The sequence below is a fragment of the Leptinotarsa decemlineata genome, unplaced genomic scaffold (genome assembly GCF_025532065.1).
Source record: "Leptinotarsa decemlineata unplaced genomic scaffold, Ldec_3_MD MMD2_tig00000251_RagTag_RagTag, whole genome shotgun sequence".
Taxonomy (NCBI): domain Eukaryota; kingdom Metazoa; phylum Arthropoda; class Insecta; order Coleoptera; family Chrysomelidae; genus Leptinotarsa; species Leptinotarsa decemlineata.
This window is the reverse complement of record NW_027412547.1, coordinates 936989-954456: the sequence shown is the minus strand read 5'-3', so window position 1 is coordinate 954456 and position 17468 is coordinate 936989. Positions and strand designations below refer to the sequence as shown.

At 39.2% G+C, this 17468-nt stretch overlaps 1 protein-coding gene and 1 long non-coding RNA gene across 2 annotated transcripts in view; one reads left to right on the top strand and one right to left on the bottom strand.

The window, feature by feature from the left end:
- LOC111509632 (uncharacterized) overlaps window positions 1-16875 on the bottom strand; it is a 77757-nt gene extending 60882 nt beyond the window's left edge. The window contains 7 exon segments of the mRNA XM_074173394.1: window positions 635-2115; window positions 4428-4636; window positions 4639-9904; window positions 9962-10092; window positions 10149-10209; window positions 15413-15588; window positions 16705-16875. Of these exon segments, the coding sequence (XP_074029495.1) occupies window positions 635-2115; window positions 4428-4636; window positions 4639-9904; window positions 9962-10092; window positions 10149-10209; window positions 15413-15576 (7312 nt within the window). The 5' untranslated portion in view covers window positions 15577-15588; window positions 16705-16875.
- Window positions 12088-14987, top strand: LOC111509634 (uncharacterized). Its single transcript, XR_012465063.1, has 2 exons — window positions 12088-12234; window positions 12430-14987. It is a non-coding gene; the product is annotated as an uncharacterized lncRNA (long non-coding RNA).
- Window positions 16876-17468: the final 593 nt, after the last annotated feature.

Below are 17468 nucleotides of genomic sequence, written 5' to 3'. Positions count from 1 at the left end.
ATTTCAATGTACAAGTATGATATGTATTATGTGCTTGTTACCTGTAGATACAATTTTCTTTCTTGAGTTATTATCATGCCTATCTTACTTCAACTTTAGAATGTATTCATCTAATGTTTGTCATATATTTTTTAAATGATTCCAATATGTAACTAATTTTCCTATTTCAAATAATGATTATTATTATTATTATAACTTTTTTTTAAATCCAGTGCAGACGTAAATAGTCCCCTTCCCCTTTAACCTTCGGAACGAAACAAAACATCAAGGTCGGACAAAATTTATGTAAAAAGGTGACATCCTTAATACTTTTCTATAAGACAATAGTGTTGCATCACTAGTCCCCAAGAGGTCGCAGTAATACCAACATCATAGTGCATCGGATTGTATTTCACTGTGGTCAACAAATTCACAAAAGTCGCTGATATAAATTGTGAAAAAAGTGGTACCTCGCGGTACATCAAGAGTGATTCTGCACTTTGCTTGAAGACAGCCCATGCCAGTTTCTTACACACAGAGTTCTCTCAATATTATATTGAAACAGAAAAGTTGAAAGACAAATATCCCATCAAAACATTTATATCTCTGAAAATACATTATAAAGAAACATAAAACTACAAAAACTCCAACTTACATGAGGTACATTTATACGGTTCGCACAACGTCATGGGATCCACCTTAGTTTCGGCGAGGGCGAATTTCTTTATCGACTTAGAATTCGGCAAGGCGATAACCGAATAATCAGCATAGGGATGCGCCCTGTCCTGATGCAAGAAAACGTATTCTTTCACCGCGGCCCGATACAAGCAGTACGAACAAGAAAATCGGCAGTTGCCGTGGCGGATATCGATATGCATCGGGACGTGCTCCCACGGCGTCTTCATGTCGCAATACACGCAAGGAATCATCGACTCCGGGTCCATGGAGTGCGCCTTGAGGTGCCGCTCCAGAAAGTCCCTGAAATTCGTAGTGAACAGGCAGTAGTAATGGGGGCATTTGTACAAGTTGCCGGCTTCCTCAATAAACTTAGCCATAGCCTTTTGCGTCTTCCTCGGCTTTCCTATTTCCGCCACAGAAAGCTTTGCTTCCTTCACCACCAGGTTCAGGTTCTGCTTGACGATGGGGGCCAATGGAGGAGGCTGCGGCTCTGCTAAGGACATGACATCGGCTATCTTGAACGGGAATGGATTGTCGTCCGTTAGCTCAATTTGAGCGACAGTTGCCTGCGCTTCTTCAGCTACAGTTTCGTCTATCGTCTCCTTGTTTTCAGGACTCTCACTGACGTTGGAGTTTTTCTGGTCTTTATCGATTTCCTCCTCCCAGTCGTTCTTGGTCACGCTTAGGGCGTCCCCGCTCAACCTCCGGATCCGAAGCAAGTTGAGTGGCCTTACTGGAGTCGGTTGTTCGACGGAATCTGAACCGGGCTGAGTGGTGTTCAAAAAATCAGCGTGCTCAGTGATGGTGTGCTTGAACAAGTTCTCCAATAGCGATGCTTCTAGCGTAGCTTCGATTTGGACGCCGCACGTCTCGCAGAGCGTCGTATTTCGACCCACGGCGCTGGCCCCATGCATTTCCCTGCAGTGCCTCTGAAACACGTCCTTGTGGTCTGTGGAGAAGACGCAAGGCGGCACCAGACAGCAGAACGTCGTCGACTCGCTGGTCTTGATGACCTTCACGAGACCGCCGATTTGCAGTGTTTTCGTAGAACTATCGGAAGGTTTCACGTTGACCAACTCGTTAACGTGTGTCAAGGGGGGCGGACCGTCGTCGTCGTCGTCTTCAACGGTAACCGCGGGTAAATTTCCCGCCGTCCCGAGCTTACCCCTCAGTTTTTCGATCATGTCAACGATAACTCTGTCGTTCTTCTGCGTGACGTCGAAACTCGGCGTGGGGAGCAGAGGGTCCTCCTCTTCGGGCAGAACGGGGTTCTTCATCTTCGTTTGGGTGGGAACTGGGGGCGGTGCTATTGATGGTTCCGTAGGAGGTCGCACGATCGGGGGGTTCTTCTCCAAGACAGGCATGGAAATGGGGGAATTGCTTCTCCCGCGGTAGCACATGCTATCCGTCAGTTCGTCCTTGGGCTCTTCCTTGACCATCACGTCGTTCTTGCTCAACCTATAAGACATATTATTCTAAAAATCGCAACTACTTGAAAGGTTGTCTGATTATTTCTCCAACATTCATTGAATTTCAATAAATCAACTTTATCCGCTGATTTTATATAATACATATTATGTAATGACCAAAAGTCATTGTGGATCAACCACTGATTAGTATTTGCTATAAAATAGGAAATAATATACTTCTCAAGTTCATTTAGGCGCAGTACCTTATAACTAGAAATACAATAAGCTCTCGAATCATCTATATGCAAGCACTCTGAGGGTTGAGAAATTGACATCCCTTAAAATTTTTGCAAAATGTTTTTCCCCAGTCACTATAATTGAAACATATTCTTTTGCTTATTGAATAAGACATTTTTCAAGCTTATTTTTTGCTTCTAATTTAGGTTTCCAGGTATATTTTCGTAGTATGAAGTTGATGATCCGTGTATAGTATACTTCATCAGCATTTTTCAATGGTATAGAAGCAACCTATTCCTGTTCAATGAATGGTTCAATTCTTCACCGCATTCGCAGACTAGTCCATATGTCATCAATGAATCAAGTGAAGCCTTGCTTTTTTCTTTATATACACGACTTAACAATTATTGACTTAAATGGTTCCTTCACTTTATTTGCAGATGTCACCACAATATTGTGGGATGAAAGCCATATTTCAGAACTTCATAATGCCACTTCCTCAGATATCAATAAAATTACAAATTATTTTAACCAAAATCACTATATTATCTTTCAATTGTACTAGCTTCTAATGCTAGTAAGTGAGAACAAACACATCATACACCAAGTTTCTCGACAGTGGGGCCCTCAAATTTGAGGGCCCCACTGGTTTTCAGTATGCTATTCACTACAAAAAAGTTATTGTGATACGGAAAGATGTGATATTTTTGAAAACAATGTTTCTGAAGATCAAATCCATTCCAGTGTAGTTTGTGGAATTAGTTGTTTGTTCATATGTAATTATGGTAGGTCCGTAGCCGGGCGATTCAACGTGGGTGCTTTGTTCACTCACTCACTCGACCATTGCGTGAGTCGGTAGTTCAAGCCGCAGGCTGAACGATCGATTTTCACTTGCTATCGTCCAACCCGTGTTAGGAATCGCACGTTAAAAAGTAAGACCTCATGAGTCCTTGTTTTAAATTCTGAGGCTGTCGTTCGTAGGGGTGCGACAGCTGGGTAACGGCAAAACATATGTTGAACATACTATTATCATAGACTTGTGCGAGTTTGTCTGTTCATATAATACTATTTTATATTTTCTTTCATGAACATTTGAAATTCCAAGAAAGTTGTTAATTTTATCGCAGGATAATGTACATATTTGTTTTCAATTTATAGTTTCTTTCTGTATTTATTTTGTATCATCATACATTTGACTGTCTTTTTGCTATAAATTTTTCGTCAATAAGAGTAACTCTTTGGACAATTGAGTATATTAATTAAGATTATTAATTCACTCATTTCTCCGAGGCCTCAAATTGATATTCCTTGCACATTGCCAAGCTACATACACTTCCGTTTGGAAGAAGAATGTGTATACCAGTGTTTCTAACGAACATATTCACCACTCCTTACACTTCAACTTGTATAGAAAGAGTAGTTCGATATCATCTGGTTCGTGAACAAGTTCCATATTTTTTCCAATCTGAATTGTCCTACTCTGGCGTCCCCATTTCCCCTTTTACTGCAAGATGTCAAGGGGGCAGACTCAAGAATGTATCCAATGCTGGTGTTGGTGTGTTTCTCATTGATCCCAATATTAAAAAACGAGCTAGTGTTTGCTTCTGGTCTAGTTTGTTAATAGAAGTAGACAATAAATATGTCTGGTTTTAATGCTTATTACTTTCAGTAAGTGCTTCTGGCCAGTTCAATGCCTATCTCTCTAGTATGCCCAAATTTTGATTTCAGTATAGTCTGGGATCTAGTACCACTCCCAAACATTTCACCTCTTCCAATAATTATATCTCTTAAATTGGTGGGAGATATTTCTTGGTTCATTTTGTTATAATGCTCAGAGTCTACTACATATGTGACCTCACTATATTATTATATTTACCCTAGACGAGAATATAAAATGCCTGAGTCGTCTGCATAGCCCAGTAATTTATATCCATTGTGAACAAGAACCTCCCTCCCTAAGAACAGTAGCTTGCTTCACCTCTGCTACTACTGGTTCCCTGTAATGGTCTTTTATACTGATGTTCTCTTTTACTCGACCCTTGTATGATCGATCCTAAAGATGTATTACTACCCATTTATGTTCCTATTTATTATTGATTAAAATTAAAAAAGAATCATAATTACCTATTGCACAGTTTATCAACGAAGTTTAGAGATGTCCTCGAGCCAACCGATCGGTTCAGTTCATCCATCTTTTGCAGTCGCTCTTGCTCGATCTTCTTGTTCTCCTCTTGCAAGTCCGTTTTACATGTAAACACGTTCATTTCAATTTCCTTTTTCACAACCTTCTCGATTTTTTCCACTTGTTTTATATTCAGAGGCTCTGCCATCATGGGGTGTCTCCGCTCTGTTCAGAGACTTCTTTTTGTTCTTTCTGTGGTGTGCCTTCACTGCTTTCTGTCGTATCTCCACCTTTCGCCTCGTCCGACGAACACTTCTTCTTGTCCGCGTTGTCGGTCAGTTCCATGATAACCTTCAACTTTTCCTGCGCCTTGGCTTTGGCAGCTCGCTTGCTCTTGCCCGGAAGTATCTTTTCCGCGTCTAATTTCAAATCACAGCGAATTCTTGTGGATTTTTCAACGTCTTTATCGCTGCTTCTGCTTGAAACCGATTCGCTATCGGTCGTGGTGGAGGTGTCTTCTGATTCGTTTTCTTTGGACCGCAGGTACCTTCTCTCTAGCATTTTTTTCTTGGACTTTGGCCCTGGTTTCGGTCCGGGTTTTCGGCGCTTTGGAGGAGCCATTTCGGGTTCAGGTTCTTCCATAACGTCCTCAACAACCTCTTTCGCCTTGGCAGCAATCGTTTTTTCTTTGCCTTTAGCCATAACAGCTTCGGATGCTTTCTCGCTCGGTTCTGCTTCTTTGAACATCAGTTCTGGGGTTTCGGAATATTTCTGAAGTTTCTCTATCTCTTCGTCAAAGTGAGTTGATAGATTAATCTTATAAATATTCGGTCTGATCAGATGGTAGATATTCACGTGCTCTTGCACTAGTTTCTCGTTCATCTGAACATAGTTGCACTCGCTGCAAATATATCCGAACATAATGGTGGAATTGTAACTCTTACGAACAATCGGCATGGCGTCTTCTTTGTGAACGGTATTCATATGATACTTGAGAGTTTTGGCCCCGCAAAAACAAATGCCGCAATTGGGACAAATGTGCCTATACTCGCCGGTGTGAGTAGACAAGTGGTCATAAAACAAAGTCGGAAACACTACCGTGTTAGCCGTGCAAAACCTACAAACAAACTTGACCTTCTTGGCTCCTCTCATTGCCGCACAGGCCTCGTATTTGCTTAGGTTTTTCTTCGAGTCCGCTATAGATTCGGCAGCTACGGCTGGCGTGAACCTCGAACTCAACACCTCCGAATCGGGATGAACCGTCTTGTAATGCGTTGTGATGAACTTCCCCTTGAAATCGCACAATTTACAAGCGTATGAGGACTGCATAGCAAAATCGACAAAATATTCCTTATCGGGCTCCAAGAAATCTTTGGAGCTGGAATCGTTCAGTTCCTCATCTACAGTCGGTTTAGCGACATCTTCAGGTACAGGCTTCTTCTTCTTATTCTTCTTAATCACCCCACTTGCCCATCCACCACGCTTTCTCTTCAACTTTTTTCTAAGTTTGGCATTTTGCTTAGTCTCATTCGTTAGGGAAGGTTCTTTTTCATATTCGCTGCTTTCGGACCCTGAATCGTTCTCAAAATCTGACGCTTCCTTTCTGGAATCCTCTTCGATAACAGAATTTTCGTTATCGCTATCCTCATACGTCATACTTCTTGTTAACCTCCTAGAGTATTTTTCGTTGTCCTGTATTTCGCTTTCGGGTATTTTGGAAATAATAACTCTGACATTCTTCATCGTGTTTACTTCGGTGTGATCTGAAGTCTTCACTTTCGGTTTAGGGCCGGGTTTTTTTCGGACTTTAAGGGGTTCTTCGGATTCGCCGGATGACGGGACCGATAGAGCGTGGGGATCATCTTTCAACAGATGACACATCCTTTTACCTGTCGCTGTCAGAACCCCATCCCGTATGAACATATCCTGGATATCTTCGTGAAGCTTGTCCAGTTCCGATCTGCATTTTTTTCTAGGTTTTATAGAGCACGTCGTTGTCCTCTTCCTAGATTTGATTCTTTCTCCCACGGTGACAACTACGTCGCCCTGTATCAATGACCTATCCAAGTCAGTAGTAGTTATCTCCGAAGACATTGTTTCAGCTGGAGGCGAGTCCTCTTCATCTTTGCCGCGATCCGCCGAATCATCAGGAAACTCCGAAGACATGGTTTCAGTAGGAGGCGAATCCTCTTCATCTTTGTCGCGATTCGCTGAATCTTTGGGAGATTCTGACGAAATTCGCTTAACACGTCTCCTCAATTTACGTTTCGGAACGATTTCATTCTTTGGAGCGACATCTTCGGGAATCGCATCTTCTGGTGCAGCATCAGTTCCTGGTATATTATCAACAGGTTCAGCAACTTTTGTCACTTCCAGAGGCTGTTTTGCGGACTGTTTCACTTCAGACACTTCCCCAGCTGATTCTTCAGTTTTCTTTGACTCCGCTTCTGGACTAGCCTTTTTCTGGCCGTCTTCATCTTCAGAACTATCTTCTTCTTCAGCTTTGATGATTTTCTTTATTTTCGACAATTCTTTTGGGTTGAAACTGTCTGAGAACGTGCTTATGAGAGAATAGAGAGCCGTCTTCTTTTCTTTTTTGTTTTGACTTCCTAACAAATTCGCAAAGAACTGAGCAAGGATGGTTTGTTCTGCAGGGGGTTTGGTTTCCTGTGGTTTGTGTTCCGGACTTTTGGCTGCTTCCTGTACAATGTCTTGTTTCTCGGTTTCAGTTTGTACAGCAGGAACAGAATTCGTTGCATCATCCAGATTTTTCTCCTGGACATTTTTTGTGAGCTCTGGAGGACCTGATAGTTTTTCATCTTGGATAACGTCTTTTGATGTGATTTCTGCGTCTTTCTCAGCAACGACTTTTCTATGTTTAATTTCTATATCGTCAACTTGCCGAACCTTCTCCGGTTCACTGCTGCTTGCGATATTATTAGCATCCTCCATCGCCTCCTCATCCGTATCATCTTTGGCCTCGCAATGACCGGTATCTGCACCACCGTCATCAGATTCTTGGTCGTTACCCTCTACGGCCTGGGGCGCCTTATCGTCCTTATCCGTCTCAGAGTCATCCTGCACCGTAAGAACTTCGCTAGTAGGTTCCGCTCGTAACGGTTCTGATTCCTTCTTTATTTTCGGAATGCGGAAAGGCTGCTTACCGTAGCCTTTACCAGTTTTATGTTCCTCTTTTCCAGAGTACAAGCTATCCAGAGGAGACATGAATGAATCCGAATCGTTATTTGTTCTGGATCTAGAGTTTGATCTAGACCGCGATCTATTCCGATTAGTCCTTGTATACATTCTATCGAATTTGCTGTCAAATCGGTTGGGCCTATAGTCTTCCCGAACCCTTGATCTACCTCTGTCGAATTCTCTATTCAGTCTTGGGTCTCCTCGAATCAAACGAGGATCTTTAGACTCGCGGCTGTCCCTAGGTTCTCTATTATCTCGATTATCTTTGTATTCTCTGTTATCTCTCGATTCTCTGGAATCTCTGGTATCTCTATCAACAAGAACTCTGTTGTCTCTATAATCCCTGTGGTCTCTTACAACTCTCGGATCCCGACTATTCTCTCGCATTTCCCTGAATTCCCTGTAGGTCTTAGGACCCCGATGCATCGGTTCGAAGTCTCTGCGATCCATTCTCCATCTAAAATCGTCTTGTTGCTTGAAGTCTCGGAACGGCATCCCAAAAGAGTTTTGCTTATGCTCCTGGTAATGTGGTGTTTCAGGAGATAAAAGGGGTGGTCCCCCATTGTATTGGTTGGCAGGTAATGGAGCATTGGGAGGGTAATAATCTAGCTTGTGCATGGTATCCATTTGATTGTAGTTGGAGTAAGACTGATTAAACCTCTGAGGGGTTATCAGAGGTGGGATGAATCTATTCGCAGGAGGATCGAACCGAATATCTGATCTTCCAGAGTTCGAAGACATACAAAAATCTTCCCTGGCATAATCGGATATAAAATTTTCATTCGGCGACATCAGCCGCGATGGAGTGGGCAGTAAAGGCTTGTTTGGTATCAAAGGAGTGTTTCCTAATAGCTGCGGAATCTGCGGTAAGGGTTGATTAGTCATCATCTGTTGAGTATGAACTGGAAGCATGAGGGGCTGCATTGGTGGGATCAATCGTTCCGGTTCCGTGCTAGTGTGTATGAACTGGCTGACGACAGTGTTAATCAACTGCGTAGTGCACGGGTTCATAATTTTTTGAAAAGCAGTAGGAATTTCCGGCTCCAATTGAGAGCATTTCACCAAACTAGCAGGCGGGGGTGGTACATCCGCTAGGCGATTGAGGATAGGTGGTTTAGGTGGAGATTTTTTCATGTTGGCTTCGATGCTATCAGTCACAGCCTGATCGATGTCAGGATCGACGATTGGTTTCCTTGGTTTGGGGTGGTATTTATCCGCTAAACGTTTGTAAATAGGAGACATACCTTTGCTAATCGCCTCGTTTTTCTCCTTAAGCTCCTCAATTTGATTCGAAATATGGTTTTTGATAACTTCCATTTTAGGATCTTTATATAGATCGGGTTTTTCAACAGTTTCACTTGACGAAGCCTCAGATTTGCTCTGCTCATTGGTATTGTTGATGGGTTCGTCCTCAATGACGATTACACCATTATGAGCATCCTTGTCTGAATTTTCGCGTTCGTCTTTGGAACTAGTGGATTCTCTGCGTTTGTCAACTTTTTTCTTTTCGTCTTTGTTTTTAGATTCTTTCGTATCGGTTTTGGATTTTTGAGCCTCTCCCTTAGATTTTTTCTCATATTTCTTATCTTTCGATTTTTCGCTTTTCGAAGACGAAGATGAGGTAGGTTTGTCTTCCGTCTTTCTACTTTCATCTTTTGACTTACTATCTTTCTTCTTGCTTTCACCGGAACTTGATTTATCCTCTGCCTTAACTTTTTCATCTCTAGCAAGGGAACTTCTCCTCTCGGCCTTTTTCTTATCTTCCATGATTTTTTCGTCAATTGTAGAGATGATCTTACCAAAAATGCTGTCTGGCTCGATCGTGACTTTGGAAGAGGGTTTTGGTTTCAGATTCAACTGTATGGATTTTTTAGGGGAATCAACCTCAGGTGCCTGATAAGGACTAAATTGCTTGGGAGAAGTATCGTCCCTCTTTTCCTCATCCATCTTTTTACTCAAGCTCAAATTATTTTTTACAGTAGTATTCATATCACTAGCCTTCCTCGTAGATGAAGGCGATATCGATTTGACTTGCTCCATTAGAATTTGATGAGCAAGTTTGTCTCTCATGTTATTAAGCTCGCTTAAAGAAGCTCCTTCATTAATTTTCTCCTGAACATCTTCTTCCAAGTCTTTGAGATCATCAAGACTTATAGGCGGTTTTGACATGTCCGGGCATTTGATACTTAAAGGCGAATTATTTTTAGGTTTTGACTTTGTCAGACTTTCTGCTGCACTACTGTAGATGTCTATTTTCGGAATGTGGGACATTGGTTCTAACCTGAAAAACCATGAGAGTTATTTTTGTTGTTTGTAATAAACATATAATTATATATACCTCTCTGTAGGAATTGGTAATGGTTTTATATCGAAAACATTTCTAATATCCCTAGGAGGACTAGGACTTGCAGGTGTAGATCTAGGACTAGGTGCCTTCTCTTTTCTAACTATAGTTAACGGTTTATGATTCTGAAAAATGTTCATTTTATGGGATTCCTGTACAAGCTCGAACCAAAAATACTTACCACCTTCAAGTATAATTTTGATATAACATCTTCACATTTGTTTAAAGTTTCCAACTTCAATCTGGAAGAAAAGCGGACAATATATTAAATCAGATGAAGTTCTGTAGAGTCCATAACATTTACAAAAATAGATTAGATAGGTCAAAGGAAAGACAATACAATTCAGATTTAAAAAAAGGTCATTACATTACATGCATTTCTTAAAGTAGCCTGTTCTTAAATATAAATATGACACGCTATGGAATATCAGTTTCTAATAGGTAAAAATCATATACTTGACTGATGTCTGAGATAATTTTCTAATTAATTTAAAATATGAAAGCAGAAAGCAGTAAGAGTTTTTAACAATCTGTATTTGAAAACCTCTTTATATAAAGAATCTTTCAAATATAGGGGTACAAGTAAAAGAGGTACAAGAGGTTTCATAAAGCAGATAAAAATTCATCAAATAATTTGCTTCTGTTGCATGTGCGATATCTTCAAATTCAAACGTTTAAAAATTTGTTTCAAACTTGGTTCAGAATAGAGGTCAATTTCGTGAAATCTATGGAAACAGGATGTTATCTTTATATTCCTCTCAATATTCAATTCAATTTTGACCAATACATTAAAAACAAGGATTCATGTAATAGAAGAATTTTATACGGTGGGACAGTAGCCTGGCGAGTTGACGTGGGTGGTGCCTCACTCTCTCAACCGACCGCTGTGTGAACCGGTCGTTCAAACACGTGTTAGGAATCATACGTTAAAAGGTAAGACCTCGTTAGTCCTCAGCTCGCACAAGTTTCGACTTTTGAGAATTGTCGTTCGTAGGGGGTGACCGCTGGTTAACCGATAAACAGATTTTAAGATATTTGTTCAACAGATTTATATAGACTGAGCTAAAAAAGTATACTCTGCTTACAATACCAAAATATCCTACACATATGAATTCAGTATTGTTGTCCTTCTTTGACATCCTGAAAATATCCCAAACATTAGTTGACTACGTATTGGAATTCCTTTTCATATCCCTAAAAAAGAATTTCTGCGAACGCCACTGGTCAGATTTCAAGCTGTGCGGTGTTACTTTCGAAATTGTTCAGGAGTGTTTTTTATAGAGGTAAATTACATTCCTTATTGCTATTTTAATCACTCCTATTGATTTCCCCTTGAAAGTTGACCAAGAAACCTTCATACCACTGATAAGTGTACACGTTCGTTTTGTTTGTTGAAATTTATACTCCACTTTTCCAAAGCGATAAATTTTACAGCATATAAAAATGAAAACTCGAAACCTCAATTTTAGTCTCAATAACATGCTACAAATTCTCTTATCTCTACAGTATTATAGCCCGCTCTAACTTAGGTACATTCGAAATTTAATACAATTTCAATTCGTCTTATTAGCTATTCAAAAGATATTCCATTCCTCAAGATATTTTCCTTCAATACAGGTAATTTTATGGTGCTATTAGATTTCCTCTATCCGTCCATCGGTATTTTGCCCCCTAGATATACATATACTCATAGATCTGCCGAACGTAACTATATACAAGTTTTTTGTTCGTTCAACCAATAAATGGTAAGGAAAAATTGCTGCATCTACATTTAACATGAAATTCATATTTTCAGTAAAACTTTTGTTTATTTTTTAAACTTTCAACACACTCTACAACTCAAAGGTATGATTGGAAAATATAAAATGACCTTAACTTACATATAAATTGAGTTAAGAGAATACAAGTGCATCGAAATTTTCTTCCATTTCCATTGCAGAAGTTTTTTGTCACAATAAATTCAATTTATTTAATTCAAACCTCTCTAAAAAAAGTCTTTCAGTTAGATTATTTTCAGAGTGTGTTATTTTCGTTGCTTGGTAACTCATATATTTGATTTGTTGGATCAATTTAAATAATTACTTCTCATTTCTGTTCATACTATTAACCTCTCAATGAAAGATATATTATTCAAATCGAGTAACTTTAAATGTCAGTTTGACTTGTAGATATTAATTACATAGTTCAAGATATGGTTAAGAACTAGAAAAAAATGCTTGTTAGTACTAAAAATAACAGAGACAGATGTGTATTACTATATATAGCAGGTAGGGGTATTTTTCTCTAAAATTCGGACATCAACCTGAATTGTCGTAGTTTCGCAATACTCATATTGCTTGGAAGTTCGAAGGCCGAAGCAAAAGAACTCTTTATAGCATATTCACTCTGGTTAGCATATTCACCAAGTTTGCAACTTGATTAAGCCACTGATTGACAACTGACATTTATTCTCTATTTTTTAGGTCAAACCATATCGCTGCGCCAATAGAACAACAAATAAGAAACTCACATTCCTTGAGGCTTCAGCACGTATTCTTTCTACACGGTCTTAACCGAAGATTCGTCGTACCTCACCTAACAGTTTTGTAGCCGACGTGGAAGGCATCGATTACGTAGTGTCCCATGTTGGCCTCTTTGCCGTCGTGGTACACGACGGTGAATAGCTTCTACTACTACTCTTCTGGAGACTGTGACGAAACCTGTATCGAATCAATTTTGAAATGGAATTCAAATTCTAAAGCCTTGATTAATCTTCGTGCAACCAACACGACTGTAATTGAAAAACTGCAAATGCAAAATGAGGAAAACGGAAGGTTCGCAGAGCAATACTTGCTCTCACGCATCGTCGTGGTCGTCAGTCTTTGACGAAATCGTCCTCTCTCATCTGTTTTTGGAGACTAATACCTCAAGCGCTTCGTCACGAAGGAGGATAGTTTTGAGTCATATTTACCTTTAAGTATATTCCCTTTTAATCATTTTAATCAACAACAGTTTCAACTCTGTCCAACTGACTGAGTCATCGCCTAATTGCTGAATTAATCGCAGATGAAAGAACTGAATATTTACCCAAGATATAATATTTCTTGCAGGTCAGTCATAACGGGATTTTTTTCACCCTAATGTCGACAATGCTGAAAATTATCTGTTAGATTTCCAAAATTACTTGTGAGACCAACGAAAAGAAGTTGAAAAGAAACTCTCATATCTAAAGTTTAAGATAAAACGTAAATGGTCTGTCGCATTTCAATAAAGGAACTTTTTCTTTCAAAAAAATGACAGTTTGCTGCAAGGGAAATTTGTTATACCACAAAGAAGATGTCAGCAAACGAACTAAGAGAAAAAAACCGAAACATTTAGTTATGAAATGATTTCTGGAGAGTTAACTTTCGCTGCTCATATAAAATTGGAATATGGAGGTAAGACTGATGATTCAAATTCACAATGGGCAACAATGGGCAACAGTAATCAACACCACTGAAAATGGTGAACTGAAAAAAATTTTAGATGATCTTTTCACATGTATGTAGTACGGGATTATTGCTCTTGGTATTTCAAAGACCTTTGACAGTGTATTATTCGATATAGTTTCCTTCGAGAGCGATTTGTCTTTAGCCTCAAAATAGGCCTCCGTTTCGACGATTACCTCTTTATTGGCGATTAATGGATGTCCGAGAGCAGAAAATAGTATCTGGAAGCCAGATCTTGAGAATACGATAGATGCAGAAGTAATTCATGTGATTTTGCCATCGTTTTTATTGATTTGTGACACGGTGCATTTTCTTGATGCAACAGCACTTTCTTTTTCTCCAAATGGGACCGTTTTTACGTGATTTCGACACTCAAATGCTCCAATAACCCCACGTAATAGTCGCTGTTGATGGTTTTTTCCTTTTCAAGATAGTCTATGAATATTAAACCATATTATACTCATACCATAACCTTGCCAATCGAATGTTGCGTCATTGCACGCTTCAAAGTCGGTTCACCACGTGCAATCCACTCAGATTATGATCGTTTTGATTCTGTTATGACATGGCGAAGCCACGTTTCATCCATTGTCACATACAAAGCCTAAATTCGGGTTTTTCGGGATGGAACAGCTTCAAACAGGGCTCAGAATCATCAGTTCGTTGTTGTTTTTGGTCAACTGTAAGCTCGCGCGGCATCCACTTTCATCAGAGCTTTCGATACCCAAATATTCATGCACGATATGTCCAACATGTTCCTTTGATATCTCCAGAGTCTCGGCTATCTCGAGCAACTTCACGTTGCGGTCATCCAAAATTATTTTGTTAACTCTTTTGACATTTTCATCGGTAACAGCCTCTTTGGGGCGTCCACTGCGTGTATCATCCTAGGTGCTCATTTCACCTCATTTAAACTCTGCAAACCACTTCTCAACGGTTGATTTTCCTGGTGCAAAGTCCGAACAATGTTTATCAAGCCAAGCCTCGGCTTCAACAGTTTTTTTTGCCAAAAAGCAATGCTTGATTGACGGAGGAAAATCCTTGTTATCCCTTTTCTTCAAACTAACAAAAGTTGCTTCACTCAAAATGTTCTATCCCACAAACTAATAGTCCGACAGCTGTGAAATTTGTACACGTGTCTTTTGAGGGTTAGGGTTAACTGTAAATTATATGGATTTATTAGTAGTAGCGCCATCTGTTTGTTAGCATACGAACTGTTCAGCACATCTATATACTATCAGCTGACAAGTGGACAAGTTTCATATTTAATGAAGATCAGGAGGAAATTCGACTTGGGGTGAGAGTGAATAAGTTAAACCGAACAAAATCATATCAGGGCGCAATAGCTGTGCCGATTAATAGCACTATTTTGAACGAGAAAGTAATACACACCTTAGCGACTCATGTATTACAAAACTCAAATTAGAACTTGGAAATACTGCTCAGATATGCGATTTAAATGCTACTCAATCGCCACTTCTGCACAGACACCGCTTCCAAAGCGCTTTTTCTTCTGCACTGTACAACAATGAAAAATACATATATGTCTTACATATGCTCTTCATTTATTCAAATATCTTTAGATGCCTCGTTATCAATATTTATAAAGGGGGTACAAAAAACAAAAGAAAATACCACTTATATTAATTCAAAATCTTTTTGTTTATTTGAGAAGAATAGGAGTTGATTGAGTTTTATCAACACAGATGTCACTATCTTCTCAGAAAAAGTAAACTTGAAAAAAAATAGATAGTTCAGAATTGAATTTTCTAATTGAAACATTTTTATTAACTCCTTCAAACTTCAATTACCTTATAACTCTATATAAGAAAGCAACCTGAAACTGGTGTAGCTCGCAAGACACAACCTTTATGTGATACGCCATTCAAAATGACCAAAATGTACATTTCAAAGTTTTACCCTCTACGAAAAAACCTGCATTTATTTCACTAATTTCGTACAAGCCGATAATACTTACTTTTTCTTCCTGTCTGTTATCATAGCGTGCAGAGACTCCATCTTGCTGAGCTGTTGCTCTCTATTCTTTTTACTCGGATCTCTGAGTTGAATTATCATATTATCCAAGAATGGAATGTACTGCTGGAGACTCTCCATTTTCCTGCGATATTCTTCTTCAGCCATATTGCTATTTTTCTGAAAAAGTATTCACTTGTGTCAAGTACAGGGTGTTTATAATCTGCCTTACAATGGTTTGTATCGCCCGAGTATTAAGTTATTTCTACACAAATTTCTACAACAGCAATCACTGGTAATAATTATGGCAATGTTCCCAGCATATTCCATTTGGTGGAAATATCCAGAAGAATCATTTCTAGAAGCCGTACTGCATTTTGGAAAATTAAACTACATGGATTCATTTAAACACGTGAATTATATAGATCTTGATAATTATACATACAAAAGGAAACACGGCGGATTATCTTCAAAAGACACGTCTAATCAATGCCAAGCGACAGTATTATTCCTTTTTTTCACACAGCACAGCGACGATATTACTGTCAAATGGGTCGTTCAGTGTATCCATGTAAAATAATTACTCACCAGAGCGAGAATTTCTACTAGTATCAACACTTTCAACTTGAATATATCTCTTTAAGCCTCTCCAATATGGAGTGTCAATGTTATTCATAGAAGGTCGTTCTTGAAAATGACACGTCATCACTTTAGTACCTGCTTTTTATCTTAGGCTGATTGCCTGCTTCAATAGCCAGCAGATTGCTTACTGAATATGCTTTCTTCTTCTCAAATCTACGTCTAAATTGATAATTTTGAATATTATCAGAAACAGTATGAAGTGAATATCAGTGCTGCCCAACTAGCTTGAGCAGTAGAAATCTAGGGTCGTATGTTGTAAAACTGAGCATGCGTACAATCTACCTTAAGTAGGTACTCGTCGAGGAGTATTGAACAGCCATTTTCTAATCAGGTAAGAGTAATTCGAAGAAGTAGTGGAAAAATACCTAAATAGTTACCTTGTGGAAGTTGAAATATCACTCATATGAATTAAGTATGTGTTGTGATTTTCTGAGAACATTTAACAGCAGTGACCAAAATTGTAGACTCCTCACATTTATTCAAAACACTATTTTCGAATTGTAAATATTAAACGCTCTAACGCTCAAATATGCACGTGTTAGTCGCGCGAGATTCTGTCATCGAAGCCATTTTGCTTGAGACAACGGCCGGCCGTTTTTATCCCAGCAACCGCCTATCCCAATACGACCCGTCTAATAGTTCAACACTTCTTACCTTATATACTTCACTCAGTTTGCACTTACACTAACAATGTCTGAACTCATGTTAAATAAAACAAACGTAAACCGAATAAACTTACACACTTTTTGCACATTTTATAATATTTTTCGATGAAACACTGAAGCAGGGGCTTCTAATCTTCATCCTTCCTGTAAAATTGTAAAACGAGCTAATGCGCACAACTACGATGAGCGCCGAGTTTTTCCGATATCCTCACAGAAAGGCTTTCTGGCGGCTTCGTGTTCAGCCATCGGTCTCTAGATGTAGTAGAGTTTGGTTTGTCAAGTATGTAGCGTATATTTGTTAAAAGTGGCAGGTAGAGGAATTCACGTAGTAAAAGCGACGTATACAATAACCAGTGTAGTGTTGGCAGTCTCCTTGGAGCAAAAAGTGACGCGTACAGATTCATAAATCATAGTATATTATTACGACCATCTATTAGGAGTTGGAATTTGACTGATTGTAATGTATATAAAGTATTAATTTCTGATGCAAAACGAGCGGATGACGTAGCGTTTAGTTTTATTGATGCTGAATACGATCATTGTCAAAGAGGTCGTTGAGGTCATCGACATATTTCGTTGCAGTGAAACAGTATTTCCAAGCAGATTTTGTATATTAATTCTCGGCAATTTCTTGCTCGGAAAATTGCGATCAATAATCATCCGACTAGAGTTGACGCCCAAAATAATAATCTGTTTGTGGTGAATCACTTTACTTATCACATAAATTACTAATTGGTTAAGAGTATGAATGTA